The sequence below is a fragment of the Pongo pygmaeus genome, chromosome 6 (genome assembly GCF_028885625.2).
Source record: "Pongo pygmaeus isolate AG05252 chromosome 6, NHGRI_mPonPyg2-v2.0_pri, whole genome shotgun sequence".
In the NCBI taxonomy this organism is placed as follows: Eukaryota; Metazoa; Chordata; class Mammalia; order Primates; family Hominidae; genus Pongo; species Pongo pygmaeus.
In genome coordinates, this window is record NC_072379.2 from 95,165,578 (window position 1) to 95,192,696 (window position 27,119).

General features: G+C 33.0%; 1 protein-coding gene across 1 annotated transcript in view; it reads left to right on the forward strand.

The window, feature by feature from the left end:
* The window catches only part of PCLO (piccolo presynaptic cytomatrix protein), a 403,634-nt gene that overhangs the window by 217,752 nt on the left and 158,763 nt on the right, over window positions 1–27,119 (forward strand). Inside the window, exon 7 of the mRNA XM_054495632.2 lies at window positions 23,144–25,331. Within this exon, the coding sequence (XP_054351607.1) occupies window positions 23,144–25,331 (2,188 nt within the window). The remainder of the gene's footprint in view (window positions 1–23,143; window positions 25,332–27,119) is intronic.

A 27,119-nucleotide genomic window follows, 5' to 3' on the forward strand; every position in this document is an offset into this window, starting at 1 on the left:
AGGCACTTTCAAAAAAATCTTTGTTATCTAATTTTAAGGGAGCTATTTCACATGGTTTAGGTTTATGAGAACAAATATTTCTTCTTCATAAAAATATGTATTTATATTTACATATTTATATATAATAAAAACATATTTTATATATATTTCCAGTGGAAAATATATCTATATCTATTTATCTCTATATATATGTTTATATTTCCAGTGGAAAATATATGTTTATATTTCCAGTAGGAAAAAGAAATATATATATATATTTTCTTTTCAGTGGAAAAAAATATTTATATATTTCCAGTGGGAAAAATATATATATATTTCCAGTGGGAAAAATATATATATATTTCCACACACACATATCCCTGAACTATTTTAATGTCATATTCCAAGGTTGTATTCTAGGCTAAGGGATAATCAATAAACAAGAAACAAAACACAGTAGAGATTACTGTAATTTTGAGCTTAGGGATTTCCAGACTGTAAACTTAAAATATATTTACTTCAACATAATTTAGTGAAGGCTTTGTGTCACTATTAAAATTCTCATATTTACCATGGCTTTTGATAGGTAACTATTTAATCATTCTTCAAATTGCTAATGATCTGATGCTTTAGAAAATACATCATATAGCAATCATAATTCTAATACCCCATGTCCAGAAATGTAAAATAATTAGAGATTTACATTTTGCAGCATTTAAAATAAAGTTAAATTTATTCTGATGACAGTGCCAATAAGTAAATTTTTTATAGAAGCATTAGAATCACTACAGTCTCTCTTTATGGACCAGTGATTTGCTGTAAGAATGGAAAGGTTCACGGGCAGACAGTATTGCAACATTCGGCATCCAGAGTACAAAGGAATGACTGCTGAAAAGAAAAAGGGGAATATACATTTTATTATTTTTAATTTACATTTACGTTTTAAGACAAGTTTTCATGTTAATTCTTGGAAATTATTGTTAACCTGTTACTCTGCTTCAGACTACCCACTTCAGCTATTTAACACATTTTCCGTTAAAGGAATATATCGTTATCTCATTGTAGCATATTAGAACTGTAAATGATTTTGCCCTTTGAAAAAGGAAACAACATTAGGTAGCCATACATAACGTTTAGTATCTGAGTCCAACAGCACCATATAAAAGTTAAATGGTATAAAATGAGAAAATAAGAGCTATTGATATTCATTTTCCAGTGATCTGACCTGTTATTTTCATCCTTAAGTTATCATGTTTTAGTAATAGTCTTTAAGTAAATGTTTTTAAATTTCTTCATTGTTTCTCCTTATGCTCACTGGTCATCAGGCCTTCCTTCAACCTAGCTAAGATCATATAGGCAAAAGCTGCCCCAATAAGTTTTTGAAATAGGGACTACAAAAATGGTGGTTTTAAATTTTAGTAATAACTTGACATTGAGAGACTAAAAGGAAGAGAAAAAGGAGGCCATCTGTACCTTTAAGCATTTTCTTTTCTACTAGAAAAATAACCAAGAAAATATAATGTTGAATGACACAACAAACCAGTTAAAAAATACATGTATAGCAATGTGCCTTTCTAACAAACATGGAAAAACTTAGAATTATAGTGTCTTGCTTCTAAGACATGTGCTTTAAATATTATACCCTTGTAGTTAATAAATATTTCACTTTACAACAATGAAATGTCAAAATGTAATATATTCTTTAAAGCAGATTAAACATTTCTGTATTTCTTACTGATGTTTTGTTCCAAGTCTTCATAGTCCTTTGAAGAGAATGGCTCTTGCATTTAAATGTCTAGCATGGCCCATGATGCTTTCTGTTGTTTTCAAAGCCGTGACTCTTAAATGTCCTATCATTGACCTTGTCATCCAAATAGACCTTAGGTACGTATCTACAAGTAGTAGAAGATAACTTTGTTGGTTGGGCTCTGTAACTCAAAATACCCATTAGGAAAGTTCTCGGATTTGGAATCTAATGTGGAGATACCTTCATGTGTTTAAAAAGGGAGAATACCTATCGTTATTTTAGTCTCATAGCAAGAAGGACAAAACATAACCAAAATTTTTTGGTAAATTATTTAATCACACCTTCAACGTATTTAATTCTGTTAATGAAACATGAAAGTAAAGTTTGGGTGGTATTCGTTAATTGTTTGCAATTGAGTCTAGTCTCTCCTTTAATAACAGAGAGACTGAAATAGAACCTGCTGGTGGATAACATTGTAAATATTATAAAAAGGGAAAAACTATTGATTTCTTTTTCATATTTACCTAGCATTGAGCATTTAAAATATGCAATGGGATACTATTGCCAAAATTAGATAAAGTTTCCAAAAGCACATCAGATCATAATTAACTCAGATGAGAAGTACAGTTTATAATATTCTAGTTGGCACTATACCAAAGATTTTGAATAGTTCAGGGAAATAATACAGTTTAGAAATTTGAGGATTTTTATTTTCTACCACTGAAATAACTAAACATATTTTAAAATACTACAGTAGAGTTTATTATTTTATACAAAGTGAGGCACAACATTGTTTGCCAAATGCAAAAAAAAAAAAAACTGTAGTGTGGATGTTAACAGGCATTACCATGAAATGTGACATAAAAACACAATTTTCGCAAAAACATGTAGGTTTCAAAAGTAAAAGCATTTTAAAATGTGAATAGGTTTTGTTTATGTCTCAAAATTTGGACAGTAATGATACCTTTTAAAAGACTGCTATTTTAATTGAGGCGAAATTCACACAACATAAAAATAACCATTTAAAAATGAACAATTCAGTGACAAATTCAGTACATTTTAATGTTGTACAATCACCACTACCTCCATCTAGTTCTAAAACATTTTCATCATGCCAAAATAAAATCCTATACCCATTCAGCTGTTACTTTCCATTCCCTTCGTCGCTTAGCCTCTGACAACTACCAGTGTGTTTTTGTCTGTATGGATTTACCTATTCTAGATAAATACAAATGGATTCATACAGTATTCGGCCTTTTGTCATGGGCTTCTCTCACTTCAAATAACATTTTCTATGTTCATCTACTTTGTAGCAAGTATCAGTACTTTATTCCTTTAAATAGTTGAATTCCATTTTATTCTATATGCCACAGTTTGTTTATTCATTCATCTACTAATGAATATATTGGCTATTGGGAATAATGGTTCTATAAATGTTAATACACAAGTATTTGTTTGTGTATCTGTTTACAATTTTAAGGGTATAAGCCTAGGAATAGCTAACTGCTGGATGTTATAGTAATTCCATATTTAACTTTTTGAAGAACTGTCAACCTCTGCCATAGCAGTTGAACCATTTTACATTCCCATCAGCAATGTATAAGGGTTGCAATTTCTCTACATCCTTTCCAATACTTATTTTCCTTTTTAAAATAAATATTATTATAACTATCCTAGTGGATGTGAATTGGTATCTCATTGTGATTATGATTTTCATTCTTCTAATGACTGATGATATTGAACATCTTTTTAGGTGTTTTTCAGCCATTCATATTTCTTATGTGAAGTGACTATTTAAGTCTTTTGACCACTTTTTAATTGGATTGTTTTTCTTTTTGTTGTTTAATTTTTACATATTTGAGAATTTTCTAGTTTTTCTCAATTGATTTCTAGCTTCATTCCATTGTGGTCAAAGAAGGCACTTTGTATGATTTCAACCTTTTAAAATTTATCGAGACTTGTTTTGTGGCCTAACATATGGTCTATCTAGAGACTCTTCCAAGTACACCTGAGAGGAATGTGCACTCTGCTCTTTGGTGAAGTGTTCTATGTGTGTCTACGAGGTCTACTGTTTACAGTGTTGTTCAAGTTCTATATTTCCTAGTGGATCTTCATTTAGATGTTGTATCCAAGCTAGAGAATAGGAGATTATAGGAGAATGAACCAGAACATAACAATGCTTTCTTACTTTACATTAGAACCTTCTTTCTTCATTAAGCACTCTCCTGTTTTCTATTTTTGATTGGATTCCAGAGTTCCAGAAAGGTTGATTCTGTCAGTTTTTGCCAGCTTCATTTTTGCTTTAATAGAGGGATCAATTCTTGAAGTTCTGAACTCTGCCATTTCTATGATCTTACTCCAATTGTGGCATAGATTCTTAATTTATAATTTGCTCTGTCTTCATTGAAATGAAGTTTCACTTTTGGCATAAATGTAATAAGTGATAGCTTACCCATTTCACTTTTAGTTTCGTGTGAAAATGTAGTTAAGTTTATTAAACTTATCTTTGTGTAGATGTAGATTTTTTAAAATATTAAACAAAAGTGTGAACTGTATGTTATAGAGGTTTTTTGTTGCTTTTTTGCTGTGTGAAAAGCAACATACATAACTGCATTTGATTCTTAATATAATAGTAATTATAATAACAGGATTTTATGGGTGTTTCCTATATCCAAGCAAACTACTAGATACTTAGCTCATTTTATCTTTGCAGCAAACCAATGAAGTATAGGTATTTGATCTTTAATTTGCAAAGTCAAAAACTGAGAATAAAGAACATTGAGTTGTTGAAGGCTATCCTGAACAAGTTGCAAAGACATGATTAAATTTGTATGTCTCAGTGCAAATCCTAATTTTTTTTTTTTTTTTTAGTATACCTGGCTGCTTGCTTCCTGGTCATTCTATGTATGGTCTTACCTACATTTTTTCTAATGAGTCATTATTAGATTAGGTGGTGAAGTCCAAGGATTGTCCTTATTTTAGGAAAGGCATTTAGCTTATGAATTTTTGAGCCCTTATATGAAAAAATCATAATTTTCATTGACTTTTCATAAGCATATTTGGTAATATAATATGCATGTTAAAATATTACAGACTTTCTAATCAAAACGAATTTTGAGTGATACTCTTAGAGAATTATGGCTTTTGTTATTAAGAAATGTATACTATGATAACAATTAGCCATTTATCATAATATCTACCATTTATGAATGCTTACTAGTAGTACTTTTATGTAAGTGCTATTATATAAAAATATATTTTATCAATTGAAAATAGTTGTTGTTTATGGTTAGAAATATATCTATATCTATTTTCTGTTTCTCTTAGTGCAAAGACAGGTGGACATAGATAAATACAAATCTAGAGATCTTGACTTTGTAGGTAACATTCCATATAATTTTTTTCCTAGACATGCTCTGAAATTTTCTGAAGCTTTGAAGCCACCATACTGTAGAACTGGAAAGCTAGATGAAATCTCAACACTGCAGTTTCGTATTAGAAGACATACTTGTCAAGCAGTCATAAATTTAAGAAAACAATTATTATATGTTTTCATCTTAAGTTAAAATAAATATCGTTAGAATAAAGATATATATTACCACTTAATCAAATTTATGTTACAGTTGTCATCATGGCAGTTTGATTACTAAACTACACAAACAAATATTTAGATTATTTGAGGTATCAAATGAAGCCTAGGTGAGTGGATCCATACACAGTTTAATTAATATACTAGAATTAGTTTTATTTAGAATACTTATCTTGCTGAATGTGATCATTTGCCTTGATCCTTTTTCCGGGATTTCAAGAAACACAGCCCCAGCTAAAGAAATGATAATCATTAGCGACCTATGAGAGTCACAGAGAACATCTCGATGGCTTTGAATGTCTATCATAAACTGGTCCTCTGTGTATAAGAACATTCTAAATAATTTTGCCCATAAAAATCATTAATAATGATAGTTTGTAAAAGTTATATTTTAATATTACATCATATGCAAAGACAACTCAATGTAATAGCTACCTTCTATAAAATAAAATCTCACTTGCCTTAATTGGCAAGTGAGGTAAACATATGTAATGATTTCAGAGAGCTACTACACCAAACCCAACAAATATTGATCTCATCATATGACATTCTATCATTAGAGATTCATTTCTCTGAGTAATCTTAAGGCACCACATTAAAGTTTACATATTCTTGAGAGGGATCTGATTTTCAGCCTTTATGAGGGAAAATTCACTTGTAAAGACAGAAGAATCACAGAAAGATCAAAGGAGAACTTTTGGGCTTGGCCTTATTTTGACAAAGGGCCTCAAAATCTATGTTTCTTATGTTATCTCCAAGTATAAGTCATTACATGTTTTTATTTGTGTGTGTTTAAAAGCATAAATGTTCAATGTCAGCATTGAAAATATATCATCATTTTGTAACCTTATCTGCAGCATTTCTTCATTTCTTATATATTAGGAATATAAAAAAAAATGGACTGGACCACTCAATGCCAGTGAGCCCTGCATTTGTTGCTTTAGCCATGCATGTAAGGGTGATGCTGTGAAGGCTGAAGACTGTTCAGGAAATAGGAAGACCTAAAAAGACATTTTTCCCACAGCAAGCTGTTTTCTCAAATTCCTATTTTTTCTGAAAGTACCCAGTATAAGGAACACTTAGAATAATTTTCACTGAAAAAAAAATACCTGACCTTCCAGAAAATGGAAAACCTCAGGGTATACTTCAAAAGACAGAAGTGCTGAGTTTTCAACTAAAATCTTGAAGTACTATTACAACAAGGAGGTGTTCCTTTGCTGTTTAATTAACAACCTAATAAATTATTCTCATTTCTTGGAAACAACTCGAAGACTAGTCCAATCTAACCTGATAGGAACTGTCAGCCAGGAAAGAAAACTGAGGCAGTAATTCAGAGAGGGTCCTGCTGGCTCTAAAGTGAGTCGTTTCTGGATCTTGAATGAGGGCTTTGCAACAGAAAATAACCTAGAAAGGTAAGGTGAAGGAATAATGGAGAATGTACCAATTAACTGTCTCTTCAGGGAGAACTTGTCAGAATAAATGGACTGTCAAAAAAATACAAAACCAAATCATATTCAAGACAAACAGACATATATGTAGGAGTTCAATAAGATGGGAAAGGCCAATGAGCATATTAGTTTTCTATTACGTGTAACAAATTACCCCGAAACTTGTTTTAAAAAAAATGAAATATAAAAGAAATCATAAAGAACCTAAGGATGTTTGTTTTTTCTCTCCAAGAATATATTTGCATTAACAGTGCAATCTAGCATGTTTCATCTACAGGCATACTTGTCATGTGACACCACCTTTGTGTAGTAAAAGTCATCAGAAGTCCTGCCAGATCCTGAATGACTTCAACATCTGTGATGATGATGATCCCACACCCAGTTTTTCTGTTTCTTCACTTTCTTAAAGCTCATCTACCATAATTATTACTTCTCCTTCATGTTGTTCATCCATTCCCACAAATGCCCTCTGAAATTACCTGAAAATTATTTAACTCATAAATCATACATGGCAATAACATGTAAACATTCTATCTCAGAACTTGCTCACTAGTGTACCTCCCTTATATTTGTCCTTCAAGTCCATCCTTATTTTATTCCATTGAAAGTTCTCCTTTGCCTGTGTTTATCAACCTTCCTATATACACCACTTTTATGATCCAAGGTTCAGGTTTACCACAACAAACCTTTTGCTATTACTGTAATTTATCTCACAGCCCTGGAAACAAATTTACCCTGAATGAATCCAAATAGCAGCCACTTTCTTATCTACATCTTGCCAGGATGTAAATTAGAAGACCCACAAGTGGAAATATTAACTAAAAGTTCAGAGAGCCATGTACTCAATCAGACCATCCACCTGCTAAGCCTTCCTCCTACAAGGTTTAACTACTCAGTTTCCTTTCTCATTGTCTACTCTGCTGAAATCCCTGATAACTGCTGCCTTGATCACAGTGGATAAATATACTTCCTACATCACAGTGAAGACATAAGCTTTCTCAAATTTTAGCCACTGAATATGCCATCATTGTATATCATTTTAAGGAGTACTCTTTGATTCTGCCCTCTACCACATACTTCACTTGTAATCAATCATAAAATCAATTCATGTTACATTGTAGACAGCTTCTGTATGGTTCCTAATCAACCTTATATCCTTGTATTTATGCCCTCGTGGAGTCCCCTCTCTTTAAGTGAGGGCTGGACTTAATAACTTGGTTCTAATGAGTACAATATGAAATAAATGATGGGCTGTCAATTCCAAAATTAGGTTACAAAAGACTATTGCTCCCATCTTGCTTGCGCTGTTCTTCTTGCCATCTTGCTTGCATGCTTTGATAAACAAGCCCCCATATTCTGAATTGCTCTACAAAGGTCCACATAGAAAGTAACAAGGGAAGCTAATAAGGAACTGAAGCCCCCAGTCCAACAGTCTTCCCGTGTCCAAATCCTGCCAACAACCACATGAGCGAGCTTAGAAGTAGTCTTCCTTAGTCAAGACCTCAGATGATAACTTCAATGGCAACTTGTTTGCAGGCTTGTGAGAAACCATGAGCAAGAGGACACAGCTAAACCATGCCCGGATTGCTGACCCACAGAAAATGTAAATATTGTTGTTTTAAGCCACTAAATTTTGAGGTGATTTGTTATACCTTAGCCTGTGTTTTATAATTAACACACTCTATCACCTAAAATGCTCTACTGAATAGCATGATTACCAAAATGCTTCTCCTCAAATCTCTTCATTTCCCCAATTCAAATCTTATATGCCATGCAGTGCAAACTTGAAGTTACTTAATTTTGCTCTGCCTAAATTTACTCATTTATAAATTGAAGGTAATATTAGTACTGGGCCTTATATTGTTACTGTATTTTAAAATAAGTTAATATAAGTAAAATAATGAGAACAAATCCTGAAATCCTTAGTCTTTTATATGTCTTAGCTATAATTCCTTGATACCACTCTGTTTTCAAAAGTGCATCAGTCTTTTTCTCCCAGACCATTAAAAGGCTCTTAATTTGTTTTCTTTTATCTCTGTTCCCATCCTATGCATTCTGTAGTGCAGCCAGATATAACTTTTCATATATAAATTTATTGGCCCATTCATTCCTGTTCAATGGTGTTCCATAGAAATTATGTTGAATCTACAAGTTATCAATACGGATACGGCTTGCAGGAACCTTCCTACCTTTCTAGACCCATCACATATCATTAGTGGAATCCCAAACGAGCCAAAAGATTAATGAAACATTTTTTGACTTTAAGTATCATGAGATAAAGAGCACATAACCTAGTAACTGTAGCTTCAAAAAGGTATTATCTGGGTGTGTTTGAAAAACAAATTACATAAGGAGTCAGAAACCAGGGTTCTAATTTTTTAGGTAAGAAATTATCTACCAAAGAAATCAGAATTCATGCATTCTATTATAACCTCTTTGAACATTAGTTTCTACTTTTGTAGAAATGAATTGAGTGTTTTTGTGTTATGCTAACATTTACCTCTTGGATAATTTGGTATTATTCAGAATTTTTAGTAAGTTTTGAACCATTAATAATAGTAAAATTCTGCCAACTACGTCTTCTAATAAATACATATTATGTTGTCATTTCTGAACTTCAAATCTTCAGTGACCTCTTGCTTATTTGATAAAGTCTAAAATTTGCATGACATTCAAGGCCCTAGATGGTCTGATATATCACTCTGTAGTTTCCCCTCCTAATGCTGTTTCTCCCTCCCTCCGCACAGGCTTCTACACTGTGCAGTAGACATTATAGGTCCTGGGACATACATGTACTTGTGTTTTCATTTATTTGTCCATATGTCCTGCCACCAGGAAATCCCTCACCTGTAGCCCTTGTGGTTTCCTTCTTAGTACTTAGAACTACATACAGGTTGTCTCCTAGATGACTTATATGCTTCAGCTCAATCTGAGATTCACACTCCTTCCTCTGCATTCTCTAAGATCCAGATAGAAGCTTTTATTATAAAGTTTATCATGTTAAATTAAAGTTCCTAGCAAAACAACTCTATTACTTTTTCTAAGCTCTGAAAGCTGCATGAAGGTAGAAGCAATACCAAGGTCATTCATCTTTGTGTCATAATGACCTAGCCCAGAACATGGTACCAAGTAGAGAATTAGTAAATATTTATTAGACGAATGGACAGAAGGAGAATTAGAATTCACTAATCCTAAATAGCTGAAGTAGTGAATTAGAATTCGCTAATCCTAAATAGGTTAATATTAGACTACACAATACTTCCAGCTCATTTTATACAATAATAGTAGTTTTTGAACATATTTCTTAGAAATTTAGGAAATACATATTTAGAAAACAAGGATTGATGGCTTGAGAAATATCATATGAGTATATCAAGGAAGTTAAAAATAAGTTTTATATTTATGTTTTTTAAATTTTTTCTCATAGTTATGGCTTACTTCCCCCAACTCTTTAAATTAGCATTGATTTTATGTATCAGATACGAATGCGTTTTCTTAACACATGTTTATTTTTTCAAATATGCTAATGTAGAAATTTGCATTGTAGATTATTTTGATTTTTTTATTTGAGCTTTAAATAAATCATATTGTACTTAAACTTGAGCAATAACATTAGGCAAACATAGATTAAGTCCCAGCACTGCCACTTATGAGTGATGCAAGTTTGGCTAAGTTATATACTGCCTCTAAGGTTATCAGTAGCTGAAACCTGGAATTAATAATAGTTCCTCTCTAATAAGGTTGTATTAGAGATTGATAAGATATTATGTATGAAACTGCTAATAATGCTTACTACATGGTAAGCTTTGATGTATTTTAAATCTTAATCTTTTAGTTATTACTGCTGAAATAATTTATTATCCCCCATTAAATAATATCATTATATAAAGGCCTTATCAGCTTTCCCTTCTCTCTTATACGTCCTCAATTACTTCCCTTTCTTGCTCTTGACCCTTAGACTGTTTCTTACTATGCCTCTTTTCCCTAAAAACTACTCTTTCTCAGAAGTCTCACCTTCAGACAACTATCTTGTATCTCAGTTAGCAAGCCGTAGAGTTCATCCTCTCTGGTTTTACATTCTCTCTTATCATTTATTCTTTAACCTAGTGTAATTGTTCTGCAGAAACCACTGTTCCCAGGATTACCAATGGCTTTCTAAATGGTAAGCCAAAAGCTGTGTCTAACTGCCTTTTCATGACACCTGTATAGTATGTGGTATGGATGAGCAATTACATCTTGATTCCACCACCTATGTTTCCCATAGCTTCTCGATTGCTCCATTTCAGAATTATCTTACTTTTGTTTCTATACCCATGTTTAAAATATTTCTCTTTCTGGCCGGGCGCGGTGGCTCATGCCTGTAATCCCAGCATTTTGGGAGGCCGAGGCGGGTGGATTACCTGAGGTCAGGAGTTCGAGACCAACATGGTGAAACCCTGTCTCTACTAAAAATACAAAAAAAATTAGCCAAGTGTGGTGGCAGGTGCCTGTAATCCCAGCTACTCAGGAGGCTAAGGCAGGAGCATCACTTGAACCTGTGAGGTGGAGGTCACGCCACTGCACTCCAGCCTGGGCAAACAGGGCGAGACTCTGACTCAAAAAAAAAAACAAAAACAAAAATCTCTTTTATGTGCCAGTTATTTTCATTGCATCATTTTAAATATTTTCATTAATTTTTATTACTTTTTTCTGTCTCTAAGCAGTTTCTTAACACACCTGTGTAGTTTTGCTAGTACTTCGTAAACTTGAAGTGAATGGATACTGTTATATAAAGATTATCTGCAAATTGACCTAAATCACTGACAAAAATATAATTCATATTATTTATTACATTAATCCTTTTAGTAATGTAGTAGGCTTTATTGCAAGGGCATTCTTTTGTTTAAACATGTGCTTCAAGTACATATAGCAAACACTTGAATGCCTAGTCTATGCTAATCACAATATTATGGGACATCAATTAAAAGAACAATTAGAAACCTGTCTATATTATTCAATAATGCTATTCTAAATTATAAATTGTATATGTTTTTAAATTGGTTAGCATGGCTTTCCTCTACTCACCCACAAAGAAATAGTATTATGCTAACTGAAATAATTAGCCCATGCATATGAAGACTGCTTTTACACACATAGATAAATGAATAAATAAATTTTAGTTAAATTAGACTCAAATTTAATTAATGATTTTTACAGTTGAACAGTAAATTCAGATCACCCCTCCCATTTTTTGACGCTAACAGCAAATGAACTATGGCATTGCTTTGAACCTTGGTCTATATATCCTAGCTAAAATTATAGTATGCACTTGAAAGCAGGTAGAAAATGCTTACAACTGAATATGTTGAAAATATATATTTATGTAGGGAATGCAATATAAGTGCTTAGTAAAGAAATCTTAATTGATGTGTATAAAGATATAGTGCAAGAATGAATAAGCAGTGAGATTATGAGCAATTTTACTAAAGTGAGATTTAAAAGACCATGATGAGAAGAAAGAATAAGCAAGATGGGTTTTTGTGAGCTTTCACCAGATCCTTGAAATCCTGGCAAAACCATTTGGATGCCATATAATCATCAGTAAAGAAACTTGGAGAAAAAGAAAAAGGATTGATATGCTGATTGTGGTCTCGCAGAGATAGCCAAGTGTAAGGGCACTCTCTAGAAAGCTATTTTCATTTTCCAGTTATGAAATGACAAGGCTCCAGACTGAAAATTCAAAAAAATGAATGCATACATGAATTGTTCTAGGAAAGAGCAAGAACCTCTGATTTACACATAGAATGATAATTAACAAATTGATTTAAAAAATAGTGGTTATCTCATGAAGGTGAAATAACCAAGGATCGTATGTGTGATAAGTACTTTAAACCCATGCTAATTATATAAATATTAAAAGTTATAGATGAAAACCCAAAGGCAGTGTACAATTGGTCCTAATTTTCTTATGGTGCTCGATCTGCCATTTGACAAAAATGAGTATCCGAAAGAATTCATCTTTTTCTAAAGCACTCTCTTGTTACAGAATGCGAATGCTCCTCTTGAACTCTTTATATGTGTGATAGTTGAATAAAGTAGTTGACAGACAGGAAAAAAGAAACCTAAATATTTTGTCTGTTAAGCAGAACTATATTCAGGAACCATATGAACAGGATATATTTTGTTCCCTTTGTTGTAGTATAGCCATCTGATTTCATACGAAGGAAGGAAGCAAAAGGAAGGGAGGGAAGGATGGAAAGAGGGAGGGAGAAAAATGTACACGTACATTCATATATCAAAAAATGCTCACCTCAAAAAAACTTTTGAAAGGGCCTTCCAAAACATTTTATACAGACTTTAGGAAAGAAAAGAAATTAATCTCTTTAAGACTTTCCAGAAAATATAATACAATAAATGTCACACAGACTGGCATCTCTAATGCTTCTGTCCAGTGAGGTAGAAACTAGTTTTCTACTTGACTGCTCAGCCCAAGAGCAATGACTTTAAGCAAGAAAACAAAACAAACTGGGACAAGAGGTGCATTAAGGAAAAGCTTAGAGATGTCTGATGAAACACTGAATGCCGTTTACACAATATCAATTAGAGAATTGTTTTATGTATTACTGGACTTTGATAAATAACTTATACATGTACAACTTTTAAATATGTTCTATTACTTTTGTTTTTATTCTATTATTAATAGGGTCCTGTAATTTAGTTTCTCACATTTTTTGCCACTAGAATCTTACAATTAGAGAAAAACTACCTTTAAAAAATTTTTCAATTATTTTCATAAATGGCAAATTGTTTCATGGCAGTAGAGATTCAAGACTGTTTATGAATAAAGATGTCTATAATTTTTAATACCTCAAACATAGTCCCATAGTGATGATACTGCTACTTATACATTGCCTCAATTCATAGAAACAATTATTAAACTATTTCACAATACTCTAATTGAAGAATTTGATGGTCTTGTTTTCTACATGCAAGACACTGTGCCCTATTACATTGCTAATGGATTTCAAACATTTTATTCATGTTGAAAGTATTTTTTTACGAATGGTATTTAGAATTTCCTTATTCACAGATCACTCCTCTGTTATCTTTCCTATTTTTGTATGCCTTGAAGCAATAGAATGGTGGTGGCTCACACCTATAATCCCAACAACTGGGGCAGCCAAGGTGGGAGGATCTCTTGAGCCCAGGAGTTTGAGACCAGCCAGGGCAACATAGTGAGACCCTGTCTCTACAGAAATAAAAATAAAAATTAGCTAGGCATGGTGGTGCACACCTGGAGTCCCAGCTACCTCAGAGGCTGAGGTGGGAGGATCACTTGAGTCCAGGTCAAGGCGTGATGAGCCATGATTGCACCACTGCACTTCAGCCTGGGCAACAGAGCAAGAGCTTGTCTCAAAAAAAAAAAAAAAAAAAAAAAAAAGCAACAAAAATTCTTGACCTTTTGCACGAAATATGTATGTTTTATCTCCAAAGAGGGTGGAAGCAGAGGATAGAGGGATGGTGCTTAATAATGGGTCTATTTTGGTAACACATTACTAATGGTATTGTGTGTAAGATAGACTGCTGAATATTTCTATATTTAACTGTGATTTTATCTAAAAACAGGAAGCTACTGCTGTTGGAGTGCAGGTGGGGACCCCTAGAAGGTGTATTGCTGTTTTCATTGACATTTCATAGAGTGAAACTCTGCTTCCAGTCTATTTAAAGGGAAGGATGTGTAAAGGGATGTTTCCTAATTTGTAGCCTTATGCCTGCCTTACAGCTTCATCATCCTCTCCCAACCTAAATTTCTAAAATCAAAGGAATATGTTAATTCCTTTACTGCACTATATTTATATATTTTAAAGACCTCTCGTTTGGAGAGAAAAAAAAAATACCCTGCATATTTCACTTCCCTTCCCAATGCTTAAGAGGCATAAATAGATCTTTTTAGATGATTTTTACACCCTAAAAAGAATGAATGGCCAAGAGCAGAGCAGAAGAAAATAAAGTCAGAGAGGAGTATAGTATGTATAAGTATTACTCTTCTTACCAAGGTAAAGAAAAGGCTTATTCTTGTATTCAAAGTCAGTGCAGTTCCTGGATGAAGAGAGTTGAAATAAAATGGGACAAATGACCCTAAGAGCAATTTCCATTCTCAAGTTCCCTTTAATTTATTGTGCAGTTAGAGGGAGGAGACCATGTCTTATTCATCATTGTAATCTCAGTATTTAGTACAGTGAACAGTATGTAAATGTCTGTTCATTAAAAATGTTTCCATCTATTTTTTAACTTTTTTTAAGCTATCAGATTTTTTTGTTCTAATTCCTTTTTTTCTTAAGTTATTTTTAAGATAGCAGGAGTTTCTTGAATTTTAAAATTAAGCTTAGCTATGCACCTGATCTTTAGTAATTCTGGTATTTAATTTCTCAAACTAAACAATTACTTTCTTTTTTAAGGTTTTAATCTCTTTTCAATTACATCATTGATCCTTCTTATAAACTTAGAATAACAGACTATTTTAACAACATACTAGGACTTACATAATTTTTCAGTCAGACTGGCAGTTCCTTACACTCAAACTTTTCCATAATTATTGCAGTTGTGGACAATTTTTCAAGATTTTTATGGGGTTAAGCTAGAAGGATTAATCTTCTTCGCTGAGTATGCTCATTGTTGTAATTGTAGGCACCTTGTGTTTTTCTTCCTGTGTTCTAATAAAACTGTATTCTTAAAATAGCTAGTTGAATACCTTTTGAATATTAGTTTGTGATAATTTAATAGTTAAGAATTTTTCTATACAATAAAGGGGATTAATTTTAGGGTCCTAAGAATTTATAACAAGGCAAGATAATCAGGTACATTCCTATCCTCATTAATTTTCTCCTCTCATTACCATAACCTAGAATGTATCTTTTTCATTTACCCTTTATTCCATCCAGTTCTCTTTTCAAGGCACTATTTAATTTCTAGTTACTCTAGGAAGTCAGCCTTTTCCCATTCAGAGTAAGGCACTATGATAAACAAATAGTAGGATTCTCATCATCAATAAATATGTTAATTAACAATCGATCAGGATTTTCTGCCTGAGGACATTATCTAGTATATCACGTGCATGAGTGTCTTCCAGCAAGGGCTATTTTTCCTTCCAGGAGACATTTGCCAATGCATGGTGACGTTTTTGATTGACATGGTATACTGATGGTATCTAGCGGGTACAAGCCAGAGATGCAACTAAGCATCTAACAATATAGAATCATCTGGTCCAAAATGCCACTACTGTCAAGGATGAGAAAGATTTATTAATTACCTGTGTTGATGCTGGACCACAAACAGCCATGGTTGGAACGTGAATCCCTGACAAATTTTATTACTACTTTCCATCCTTATGGCCAAAACTATGTTGCTGGCTGTCATGGGAAGACATTAAATGTTCTGCGGAAGCACTGCTAGAATATATCGATTGCTTCTATGTTATCTACATGGAGTGCGACATTATAATTAAAGAAAATTAAATTGAGCTGTCACAATTTTCTCTTTGACAGAGCCACACTGATTGCTACCTAACATACTGCATTAGAAATCATTGTCAGTGATTGCACATTTACAGTTTGAAGGTTTGCCCTGGAATTTCACATGGTATTGGAGTTAATTTGACTGGTATGTAATAACCAGTGTTGCTTGTTCCATCAGTTAAAGAAGAAAATGAATAAAGATTTTAATATATAGTTAGCTTTTGAACTTTTTTTTTCTGTATTTGCTCTTCCATTTTTCCTCTCTCTGTTGGCATACAGCATTCTCTGGATGTGTTTCCATCTCACAGGAATTAAGGCATCACTAGCCCTAAATGAAACCAGATTATCCTTCATGTTTTTCAAAAAATTATGTTTCTTATTTGCCCTGCACTTAGAATACATTCTCCTGTTTAAATACCATCCATTCTTTAAGAACCAGGCTTCCTGTTATATCTTAATCCATCATTCTCTCTTATCCAGTTCCCAATACATATGCATAATTATATATTCGTCTAGCTCACCTTAGTCATGTTATATGGAAAACCTCTTAAGGAGTATGTATCAAAATGTCTTGTTTACTGATAACTTTTTGTGGAATTATGCTGTTTGAAAAAGAATCCACATCTCCACCATCTAAATAAAGGGCCTACATACGAATATTTCCTGCTTAGTTGAGAGAACAAATGTAAAAATCCAAGATATTATTATGATGAACATTTATTTCTGACGGTAGGTATGGCTTTCTGTACGTATAAAATGAAATATATATTGCTGTCTCTCTAGCAGTACAATGGTTTTAGAGTGGTTTAGAAGTATATCTTTGATATTGACACTGAGAGCTATTTAGCAAAAGATTGAGGTAGTTCGTTTTTTTTCTTTCCAACTTCTATTTTAGGTTCAGAGGGTACATGTGCAGGTTTGTTACATGGGTAAATTGCATGTCACAGGGGTTTGGACTACAGATTATTTCTTCACCCAGGTAACGAGCATAGTACCTGATAGCTAGTTTTTTGATCACCACTCTTCTCCCACTCTCCACCCTCAAGTAGACCCCAGTGTCTATTGTTGCCTTCTTTGTATCCATGTGTACTCAATGTTTAGATCCCACTTATAGGTGACAACATATGATGTTTGGTTTTCTGTTCCTGCATTAATTCACTTAGGATAATGGCCTTCAGCTCCATTCATGTTGCTACAAAGGACATGATTTCATTCATTTTTATGGCTGTGTAGTATTTCATGGTATATATGTACCACATTTTCTTTATCTAGTCTACCATTGATGAACATCTAGCTTGATTCTATGTCTTTGCTGTTGTGAATAGTGCTGTGATGCATATACACATGCGTGAGTCTTTATGGTAGAACGATGTATATTCCTTTGAGTATATACCCAGCAATTCCTTTGCTGGGTCAAATGGTAGTTTTTTGTTTTTTGTTTTTTTTTTCATTTTATTTTTTATTATTTTTTTCTTTTTATTATTATTATTATTATTATTATTATTATTATTTTTATTATCATACTTTAGGCTCTATGGTAGTTTTTTTTTTAAGTTCTTTGAGAAATCTCCAAACTGCTTTCCACAGTGGCTGAACTAATTTACACTTCCACCAGGAGTGTTTAAGCATTCCTTTTTCTCCACAACCTAGTCAACATCTGTTTTGTTTTGTTTTGTTTTGTTTACTTTTTAATAATAGCCATTCTGACTGGTGTAGGATGGTATCTCATTGTGGTTTTGATTTGCATTCCCCTAATGATTACTGATGTTGAGCATTTTTTCATATGCTTGTTAGCTATATGTATGTCTTTTGAGAAATGTCTACTTATGCCCTTTGCCCATTTTTTAATAAGATTGTTTGTGTGTTTTTTTGTTAAGTGCCTTATAGGTTCTAGATAATAGACCTTTGTCAGATATATAGTGTGCAGATATTTTCTCCGGTTTTATAGATTTTCTGTCACTCTGTTGATAGTTTTTTTGCTGTGCAGAAGCTCTTTAGTTAGTTCCCACTTGTCCACTTTTGTTCTTACTGCAATTGTTTTCAGAGTCTTCATCATGAAATCTTTGCCAAGTCTTATGTTCAGAATTGCATTTCCTAGGTTTTCTTCTAGGGTTTTTATAGTTTTAGGTTTTATATTTAAGTTTTCACTCCATCTTGAATTGATTTCTGTATATGGTGTAAAGAAAGGGTCCAGTTTCAATCTTTGGCATGTGGCTAACCAGTTTTCCTAGCACCATTTATTGAATAAGGAGTCATTTCTCCTTTGCTAGTTATTGTCAACTTTGTTGAAGATCAGATGGCTGTAAGTGTGCAACTTTATTTCTGGGTTCTATATTCTGTTCCATTGTTGTATGTGTCTGTTTTTGTACCCGTTTCATGCTGTTTTGTTTACTATAACCTTGTAGTATAAAGTTGGATAGTATAATGCCTCTAGCTTTGTTTTTGTTTGTTTGTTTTTGCTTAGAATTGCTTTAGCTGTTTGAGCTATTTTTTGGTTCCATGTGAATTTTAGAATAGTTTTTTTATAATTCTGTGGAAAATGTTGTTGTTAGTTTGATAGAAATACCATGGAATCTATACATTGCTTTGGGCAGTATGGTGAGGTAGTTTCTTCAAACAACAATTTCCCAAAAATATTCATAATTTATTAGTTATTTGTGGGCAAAGTGTAGATTTCTTCCATCTAGTGTCTCTTATATCTATGCCTTTAGCATCTAGAGCAATGCATTTTAGAATTATACTTAACAACTATTTGAATACATCAATAAATTGAATGTTTTCATATTTATTATATATAATACTGGATGAATAATTTTGGTCTAGCATCTAGGACTTTAAATAATAGCCCCTGTGTATTTTTAGTTTTTCAATATTTAAAAAAACTACAGATCTTTCTTTTCTCATCCTCATGTTGAGCTCAGAGAATTCTAACAATGAATTAATGCACATACATGTATTTAAGTCACTTAGGATAGTGTGGCTATGTACTTTACTTATTATTTTCATTAATATTCCTGACACTCCAAAACAAGCAAAATTTCCTTTCCTTTGCCGTATAGAAATGGTATAAATTGCATTATATAAATTAACTTTCCTAAGGAAAATGTTCTTTAAAATTACTTTGGACAGCAAACCTTATCATGAAGGTGATTTGTTTGATAGCTTGATTACCTCATTGATGTTGCAATCTGCAGTTAGTGATTTTTTTCCAGTCTTTCTTAAACCTTTATTCTATTATTAGGGCTCTTTGTTCCCTTCTCTTTGTCTATTTTCACAGCTATTTTAAAATATTTTAAATTTATATATCCAGTATATTTAGTACAATTTGTTTTTCTAGATTAAAGGCACCAGGTCTATCTGAAAACAACTTTTAAGAGCTGGTCAACACAGAAAACCATAGTAAACAACAAGTTTTTTCTAGACTGTCTTGCCATCTTTAGTCATGGCTTCCAGCTACATCATCTTTAATCATAATAAACTTACTTTATGCAATTTTGATCTTTTTAAAATAAATTATGTTGTATTGCTTTTATCTCTGTATTTGGAGTTCTGAACTCTTATTTTATGTTATATTGATTTAATTAGAATTAAATACCTAGTTGAGAGGTTTTTTTTAATTAGAATTAAATACTTAGTTGAGAAGGTTTTATTGTCTTTGTCAGAGTTAGTACTTTTTGAATTATAAGTTGGTAAGACATTACTTCTGTCTTATTATTAAATACTTATTGTATTTCTGTCTTCCCTCTTAAGTGATACTAACCAGTCCTAAAACATAGTACACGCCCCTCACACACATGCTTAGATTTAAATCTGTGGGGTTCTAATGGTTCTATAGTTCAGATCCTCTTTGTATAAGTGTGCCTAGCAAAGTGCTTTGAAGAGAGGAGACATTTAATAAATATCTGTCTAAGTGAATTGAATAGTTACATATTTTAGGGAAAATCTAAAAGAAAATTTATGCTGTGGAGGAAAATTCATGAATGATCATATTTACAATTTAACCAAAAGATGGCAGAAAACGCTAATAAAGGACTGAAGTTTTTCTTTAGGGCTCTTGTATTCTTCCCATATCCTCCTTCATTGTTTAAAATCTATTGCTTTCTCTCAACTAGCCATTAATGCTGTTTGACCCTCTAATAGTTTCTCAGTGGGCATCCAGTCTTCTTTAGCTTTAGAACAAAGATTTATTTCAACCTGTCAATGCAGTTAAAGGCTTGGTTTCTTTGAGCTGAACTATGTTTTAAAACCATTTAAAATAGGGACCAAAATTTTAAAATATGGATTTTCTTGAATGAAACAGATCTCACCACACTGAATCTCTGTTTCTTCATGGCAGCAACATTCTGGAGCTAGCCTTGACAGATGGAACTTAAATTCTCAGGTCAACGCATTCACTCCATTACCTTCTGGCTCCTGCAGGCTTTTGGGTTATAGCCTCTTCAACAGTCAAGTACTCCTCCATTTTCATTCCCAGTAGAACTTTCCTGACATGACCTATTTTTTTTTCTCTTTTTTAAAAATTATACTTTAAGTCCTGGGATACATGTGCAGAATGTGCAGGTTTGTTACTTAGGTATACACGTGCCATGGTGGTTTGCAGCACCCATCAACACATAAGAGCATATGACAAGTATAGTGATTGGTCAGTATTTGCTCTCTTTTTTCTCACCTAAACACAAGAAGTGCAAGCCTACCTTATACATATGTACAATATATAACTATATGTAATGTGCATTTTGAAAAGAAGTGACTTCCAAGTTCAAATATAGCTTCTAAGCTGGGCTTCTTAGAGACATGAATTTTCAACCATTATTAAGTTCTTTGGACTATGAAAATGTTATCAGTGGTTATATTTAAAATTTCTGGTAGTTACCAAACATTAGAATAAAATATTGGTCATATTTTTCATTTCATATTCTCCTCTTTTTATTGCATCTTTGTTAGGCATCACGGTCTTGAGTAACACAATTAAACACCCTTTTGTCAAACCATTTCATAATCATAATCGTGTAGAATAGGTAAACATTTTAAATTTTCAAATTCTTATGCATATGCCAGATCTACCACATACATATTAAGAAAAAACAAATAGTATGTAGTTTTCAGCCTCCTGTTGAACAACATTATAATCAGAGGACTGAAGATGTTTTTGTGGAACAACTTTTTTAAAAACATGACATACCTATGTTAATATTTTTAGTATCAAGAAAATTATTGTAGGATCTTAATTTTTATTTTACTACCATTTAATTTGGCCCATTGATATTCAACATGTTACATGTGTAATTTTTTACAAGTGAAAGAATATGTAAAGATCTAGAATGTGGGTTAATAAAGAAACCATAGTTTTCTATAGAAATATAGAGTTTTTAAAGGAATTGATATTTAATGGGTGCCTGTAATGTGTACTAAGTATTTTACATAGTTGTCTCACTTGATTTTTATAACAATTCTGTGATTAATTGTGAGTATTTTATAAAATGAAAAGAATTGACGATGAGTAGGAAGAAATAAATGACATGTCAAACAGCTGCCTTGGGGACTTCAGTACCCCATATACGTTGGGATTGCTCTATGAGGAAAAACAAACTACTGCACCAAAGTCACTTTACCTTATTTCAAAGATTCATAACATTTATTCATTTCCATCCAAATATTTTAAGTTTTAGAAACATATAAACTTCAATAAACCTTTAGGATTTTGTTTCATATTATGATGTCTATTAAGGGAACAACTAGTGGGGTTACATGAAGGGAGCAGAAATATGATAACAGAAAACAAATAAAATTTATTAAGGAAATTAATTTGGAAATAATAAAAAGGCAATGAAAGTACAGAGTCTTGGCAAAATGTGATCTAATTAATAAGGCACAATTTTCAGGTACAATATTTATAGACTTATTTTTTCTATTTTCTACCCTCAATATTTGGTGACTGGGGGAAAATTGGAGAATTAATGTATTTGGATTATAATAGAAAGAAAAGAAAAGAAAGCATCTTGTAAAGATTATGCAACTGGAAAGCAGAAGACCTGAGATCTAGTTGTAAATGTGCCACTGAATACTTAGGTAACTTGGAGTATATCAGTTCATCAGTTTATTTTAACTATAAGTGCTCAAAGTAATCTCTCATGTCTTTTGATATTCTAAAATTGTATGATTCTCAAGACCTTCAATTCTTAGAAAGCAAGTGTATGACAAATTAACCAAATGAAATGAAAAATATCTGAAAACTCACCAACTTTATACTTTTATCTGACTTTTTAAAAGGTTCCAATGGATTTTTATTGGTCCGTTCTTTTTGCTTCATATGGAAGTTACTAGAGCATTAAAAAGAAACTATACTGCAGGATAATAAAGTCAAAGAAAACCAAATAGTCATGAAAATCTTGAAATATTAAATAGAAAATTAGTCCAGATTATCCCTTTTTTAGAAAAAAAAAGACATTAGATAATTTGAAGATGTAATTTAAAAAATAGGAATGACAGCCACTCTAGGGGGCAAAAGTAGGAATGAGAAGATAGGCGCATTAACATGGTGAATGAACATCTCCAACAAATGTAATTTAAATTTTAGATGGTTAATAAAACCCTCTGGAAATAGAGTCAGTAAATAATCTTATATATATCAATTTAGATGAAAAATGAGTTTTTATAACTGCTAATGTTATAGGAGTTATAATTAACCAATTTATTTAAAAAATTATTTTTCAGTTAATTGTATTTGTGACCAATACTTGAAATTATATGCATATATTTTATTTTATCATGCTGTGATAGCAAAATCATACGTGAAAACATTTTTATTAAATATAATTCATGGAAGTTGATTTGGTTTTTATTTTTCTTTATAATAAAGTACTATATTTTGTTTACTTGATTATAGACTAAAGGTTCTCAAACCATGACATCCTCTGGAACCCAGAAAAAAGTTAAAAGAACTCTGCCAAATCCACCTCCTGAGGAGATTTCCACAGGAACTCAATCCACATTCAGCACAATGGGCACAGTTTCCAGGAGAAGGATCTGCAGAACCAACACAATGGCACGAGCCAAGATTCTCCAGGACATAGACAGAGAGCTTGATCTTGTGGAAAGGGAGTCTGCAAAACTTAGAAAGAAACAAGCAGAGCTTGATGAAGAAGAAAAGGAGATTGACGCCAAGCTACGATACCTGGAAATGGGAATTAACAGGAGGAAAGAGGCACTATTAAAGGAGAGAGAAAAGAGAGAACGAGCCTACCTCCAGGGAGTAGCTGAGGATCGTGATTACATGTCTGACAGTGAAGTGAGTAGCACAAGACCAACCCGAATAGAAAGTCAGCATGTCATTGAGCGACCAAGAACTGCTCCCCAAACTGAATTCAGCCAGTTTATACCACCACAAACCCAAACAGAATCTCAACTAGTTCCTCCGACAAGTCCTTACACACAATACCAGTACTCTTCCCCTGCTCTTCCTACCCAAGCACCCACCTCATACACCCAACAATCTCATTTTGAGCAACAAACTTTGTACCATCAGCAAGTTTCACCTTATCAGACTCAGCCAGCATTCCAAGCTGTGGCAACAATGTCCTTCACACCTCAAGCTCAACCTACACCAACCCCACAGCCTTCTTATCAGTTACCTTCACAGATGATGATGATACAACAGAAGCCACGGCAAACTACATTATATTTGGAGCCCAAGATAACCTCAAACTATGAAGTGATTCGCAACCAACCCCTTATGATAGCACCTGTTTCTACTGATAACACATATGCTGTTTCCCATCTTGGTAGTAAGTACAATAGTTTAGACTTGAGAATAGGTTTGGAGGAAAGAAGTAGCATGGCAAGCAGTCCAATATCAAGCATATCTGCAGATTCTTTCTATGCAGATATTGATCACCATACTCCACGAAATTATGTCCTAATTGACGACATTGGAGAGATCACCAAAGGAACAGCGGCATTAAGCACCGCATTTAGCCTTCATGAAAAGGATCTGTCAAAAACAGACCGTCTCCTTCGAACCACTGAGACACGCCGGTCTCAAGAAGTGACAGATTTCCTAGCACCTTTACAGTCTTCCTCTAGATTGCATAGTTATGTGAAGGCAGAGGAAGACCCAATGGAGGATCCTTATGAGTTAAAGCTTCTGAAACATCAGATTAAACAGGAATTTCGTAGAGGGACAGAGAGCTTAGATCACCTTGCTGGTCTTTCTCATTATTACCATGCTGATACTAGCTATAGACATTTTCCAAAATCTGAGAAGTATAGCATCAGTAGACTCACACTTGAAAAACAAGCAGCAAAACAACTGCCAGCAGCCATACTTTATCAAAAGCAGTCAAAGCATAAGAAATCACTAATTGACCCTAAAATGTCAAAATTTTCACCTATTCAGGAAAGTAGAGACCTTGAACCTGATTATTCAAGCTATATGACTTCTAGCACTTCATCTATTGGTGGCATTTCCTCCAGGGCAAGGCTCCTTCAAGATGACATCACTTTTGGCCTCAGAAAAAATATTACAGACCAACAAAAATTTATGGGATCCTCTCTTGGCACAGGACTGGGCACATTAGGAAATACCATACGCTCAGCTCTGCAGGATGAAGCAGATAAGCCATACAGTAGTGGCAGCAGGTCCAGACCTTCCTCCAGACCTTCCTCTGTGTATGGGCTTGATTTATCAATTAAAAGGGATTCTTCTAGCTCTTCCCTAAGACTGAAAGCTCAAGAGGCTGAAGCTCTAGATGTTTCCTTTAGTCATGCATCATCCTCTGCCAGAACTAAGCCGACCAGTTTGCCAATTAGTCAAAGTAGAGGAAGAATACCAATTGTGGCCCAGAATTCTGAAGAAGAAAGCCCACTCAGTCCTGTTGGCCAGCCAATGGGAATGGCCAGGGCTGCAGCTGGACCCCTGCCACCAATATCTGCAGACACCAGGGATCAGTTTGGATCAAGCCACTCACTGCCTGAAGTTCAGCAACACATGAGGGAAGAATCAAGGACTCGAGGCTATGACCGTGACATAGCATTCATCATGGATGACTTCCAACATGCCATGTCAGACAGTGAAGGTAAATTGGGCCTCAAACTACCCTGTTACTCTCAAAACTCAAACTCTTATTTTTCTGCATGTTTAATTTCCCTTCTCCAGAGATGTATCCTACTTTTCTTGGTGTGTCTTTTGCATGTTTACTTCAATTTTATTTCCTGTAAATGGAAACTTTATCATGTGTATAGATTCTGTAGCATGCTTTTCTTTATTTAGTTTTACTTTATTCCTTTATTGTTCTGTTTCTTGATTGTTTGCTTGATTTGTTTGGTGTCTGCTTTTCTAAAACCATTATCAAATAATTCTGTCAATAAAATATGGTCATCCTATAAATCCATAGTTGAAAAGTTTTTCATTGTATGTTTCTTTCATTTTTAAACATACATTTTAAAAGTTATTGGTCAATTTCTTTCAGTTTCTGAAATTATTGAAGTTTAGAGACATGAAATACTATTCTGATAGACTTTGTAATAGAAAATCATTTATGGCATCTTTATGAGATCAGCGTTCATTAGTTCAGAAGATTTTCTATTTTTGAGAACTTTTGGATAAGTTCTTGATGTTAGTATAATGTAGAATTTTGTTATTTTCCTTAAATAAAAGATTTCTGTTTTATCTTTCTCTCTCATTATGAATACTATTATTTACAAATTTGTAATTTTGCATTATATGCTAGAAAGTTTAGTACTAAATAAGTCATGAAAATAAAGAATTGTATTAGTATGTATGAAGTATTCTTTAAAATTGAAACCTTGTAAACATCTTTTGTGATTTTAGTTATTTAGAGTTCAAGCCTTCCTGATTTGCCCATTTAGCCTTTTCCTTTGGTTTCTTGGTTTTGTTTTTTGTATCATCCCATGTTTTTGCCCTAAATTGACTTGCTAGTTTTCCATGTTGAACAAGTAAATACTTAACTAAAAACTGATTTAAAGTAGCTTTGTATTTAAAGATGTACAACCATAAACATTTTTGAAAATTATCTAGTCCAAGTCTAATATTGAAGATGAGGGAGGAATGATACAAAGGTGTGAGGAGCCTAGCCCATACCAGGAGGATTCATGACTCTTGACTCTTGGTCCTTTTTTTTTCATCTCCTTTGGTTTACATTTGAATGTAGATGTAGATGGAGTTCTGGAAATAAAATATTTTTGATCAAATAAAAGCATTATTATTTCCTTCCTTTAGAGACTCCAAAGAACTAAGCTAACATGAACATCTCCCCTTTCAAACATAACATCTTTCTTGAGGACTCACAGGAAAATACACATTTTTGTGAAAAGGAATTTTTTCCTACATCTTTGTCTAGATGAATAGGATTTTAGGAATTCAAATCTGGATTTTCATAGATTTTTTATTGAACTAAAATAATCACTGTATCTGAAGGAGGACAAACTGCTTTTGTTTGTGAAATTCCAACAGGTTAGTCATTTCTGATTTGTTTTCGTCTCTGCAGGCTATTGGATTGACCATTTTTATTGACAATTAGTTAATTGAATAAAATACTCAATTTGTGGGTTTTTTATTTCGATGATTATTTGAATAAATGTACATTGCAAGAATTGTGATATCATGTGGTAACAGTTTTTAATATTTCCTTACTTTTTACAATCCACATTTTATAAATATTTTATACATAGAAAATGACAATTGCAGAAGAGTAAAGAGATTATTCAATAGTCATGTCTATAAAATAACAAAATAAAGCAAAAACCCTAGAGGGTCAATGGCATAATGAAATGCCTTAAGATTGTGTGTACATGATGAGCATATATCTAAAGAGAGTTTGATTTATCATCATAGATATTTTGTC